The sequence below is a fragment of the Myotis brandtii genome, unplaced genomic scaffold (assembly GCF_000412655.1).
Source record: "Myotis brandtii unplaced genomic scaffold, ASM41265v1 scaffold105, whole genome shotgun sequence".
In the NCBI taxonomy this organism is placed as follows: Eukaryota; Metazoa; Chordata; class Mammalia; order Chiroptera; family Vespertilionidae; genus Myotis; species Myotis brandtii.
In genome coordinates this window covers 1,998,450-2,000,777 of record NW_005353538.1, presented here as the reverse complement: position 1 = coordinate 2,000,777, position 2,328 = coordinate 1,998,450, and the positions used below count along the sequence as shown (strand labels likewise).

At 66.2% G+C, this 2,328-nt stretch overlaps 1 protein-coding gene across 3 annotated transcripts in view; it reads right to left on the bottom strand.

Moving 5' to 3' along the window:
- The window catches only part of TMPRSS13 (transmembrane protease, serine 13), a 30,705-nt gene that overhangs the window by 562 nt on the left and 27,815 nt on the right, over nucleotides 1-2,328 (bottom strand). For 2 of the 3 annotated variants that reach the window (XM_014539215.1, XM_014539218.1), the window contains 4 exons: nucleotides 2,189-2,287; nucleotides 955-1,097; nucleotides 661-813; nucleotides 1-9 (listed from right to left, as the gene is read on the bottom strand). In XM_014539215.1, the coding sequence (XP_014394701.1) occupies nucleotides 1-9; nucleotides 661-813; nucleotides 955-1,097; nucleotides 2,189-2,287 (404 nt within the window). The remainder of the gene's footprint in view (nucleotides 10-660; nucleotides 814-954; nucleotides 1,098-2,188; nucleotides 2,288-2,328) is intronic. The other variant, XM_014539212.1, reaches the window with a different exon arrangement.

Genomic DNA, 2,328 nt, shown 5'->3' with positions numbered 1-2,328 from the left:
CACCTCGCTCTGTGGGGGAGGGACACAGGGGAGGCTGAGCCGGGGCCCACGAGCCAGACACTGCGGCTCAGAGCCTCCACTCAGCCCGCCTGTCGGCTGGCGGCCCTCGAGAGGAGGGAAGGGACAGCCATGGCGGCGGGTTCTGAGCCCCGGCGGCTCCCCTGTCCCCTCTGAGCGCCACTGTCCTGCCCTCAGCAGGCAGAACACCGGCCTTCCAGCTCAGACACTGGCCTGGGAAGGGAGGGCTGGCTCAGCTGGAGGGGTGAACCTCCACTTCCTGACACACCCCATTCCGCCAGGGACCCACTTCCAGGAGGGGAGCCCTCCCTCCTCCCTGGACCCCTCCCCCGTCCCCCAGCTGTCCGTGGCCCGTGGCCTGTGTGATGCACAGTGCCCCCCCCATCCCGGGGAGAGGAGCAGCACTGGCCACACCCCCGCAGGCCCACCCCCTGAACCCTCGGACCCTGCTCCGCTCAAGGACGAGGAGCGCAGAGTACCTATCGCGGGGCTGGCCCAGGGTGTGACCCCTGTCCTGTCCTGTCTTCTGCGCTTTGTGACCCCCTGGTAGGGGGACGTGAGGGGCCCGCTGAGAGCGGGGAAGGGGCCCTCTCCCAGTGCCCCTGTGGGCGCTGCCCCGCCGGCAGTGCCCCGCAGCCTCACCTCCATCTTGCTGTATATCCAGGGCAGGAGCTCCATCACTTTGGTGTACACGCCGGGCTTGTTCCTCTGGCCGCAGCCCGTCCCCCAGCTGGTGACCCCTGCCAGGTACCAGCGGCCATTCTGCTCGCAGACCAGGGGCCCCCCGCTGTCCCCCTGCGGGGAGTACACGCATCAGCAGAGCGGGGGAGGGGCCTTGTGCAAGAAAGCTGGGCACCCGATTCCCCTCTGATCAGCACCTCCGCCTCCCCCACGGCCCTGGGTCCCGGAGCCTGAGCCCCACCTGGAGCAGCTCACCTGGCAGGAGTCGCGGCCGCCCCGCAGGTCCCCCGCACACATCATCCTGGGGGTGAGGTAGCTGTCGTAGACCAGGAAGTCGTTGCACTTCCTGAAGTCGATGAGGCCGACCTGCACCTCCCTCAGGAAGGGGGAAGTCTTCTCTTCAGGGAGTGAGGGGGGTGGGGGGGTCAGATGTCAGCTTCCGGCCTTCCAACTGCCCAGGACCCCAACTCAGCCCCTCGGCATGGAAGGACCATCTCTGGGGTTGGCCGCCCAGACATGTGCACACACACACACCCTCACGCCAGACACAGCTCTCTACACGTGACAGACAGACGGACACAGACACGCAGCCTCTCAGTCTGCCTTGCATGCTGCACGGTGCTTTTCCGTGCTCAAAGCGCCATCCCCCAGGGCCCCCCCTTTGTTTCCAGTAACTACGAGCTGGAGGAGGTATAGCTGGCCCATCTGCAGATGGAGACGGCCAGTCACCCAGCTGGTCAGCCTGGGAGCCGAGGTCAGAAAGAGCAGCTCCCCGGCCAGGCACACTGAGCAGGGGAGCCCGGCCTGCATCTCATGGGGGGCGGACAGGCCTGGGCGGTCTCCTGCGCCTAGAAACAAACCTACAGGGCCAGCATCAGACCAGGCCGCTCCGGGGCCGCGATGGGCGCTTCCTAACCTGGGCGGGCACAGGCGCAAGCAGGCAGGTCGCCATGCAAACCGCCGCGTGCCAGCACCCTCTCACCAGGAGGGACGGCCGCCGCTTCCTCGCCAATGGCAGCTGCAGACCCCGTGTGGCCACAGCCCCAGACGAGATGACTCAGGGACCCGATCACAGACCTGCTCCCCGACAGCATCCGCTCTAGAGACAGCTCCCCTGAAACCCAAGCCCCAGGCCCTGTGCCGAGTCCTTCCCGATACCCCTGCTGGGAGGCGCCCTGGCTCTCCGCGGCGAGTGTCCCACTCGGGCAGGAGCAGAGCCCCACCTGTGCGGTTCTAGAAGTTTCACAGTGGTCTTAGCCGGAGGGCACGGTCACATGACTGCTTTGACGTACACACAGGTCACACAGTCCCACCCAGGCCCGTGAGGTCAGAGACCCAAACCCTCATTAGCTAGGCCCTTACCTACCTACACAGCATGTCACCCCACACACTGCACACACACACACACACACACACACACACACACACACACGGCACCCGCACAGGCACGCATGTGCACACGCACACAGCCTAGCACCCCGCCTCTCACCATCTGTCTCCCTGGTCTTGCCAAAGCCCGTGATCCAGCAAGTCTCATTGAGGCTGAAGGTCTGTCCGTGCATGGGGAGGCAGGCCGGGTGGATGTGAGCTGCAAGGGGACCGCACGTCAGCGGAGGCACCGAGCTCTCG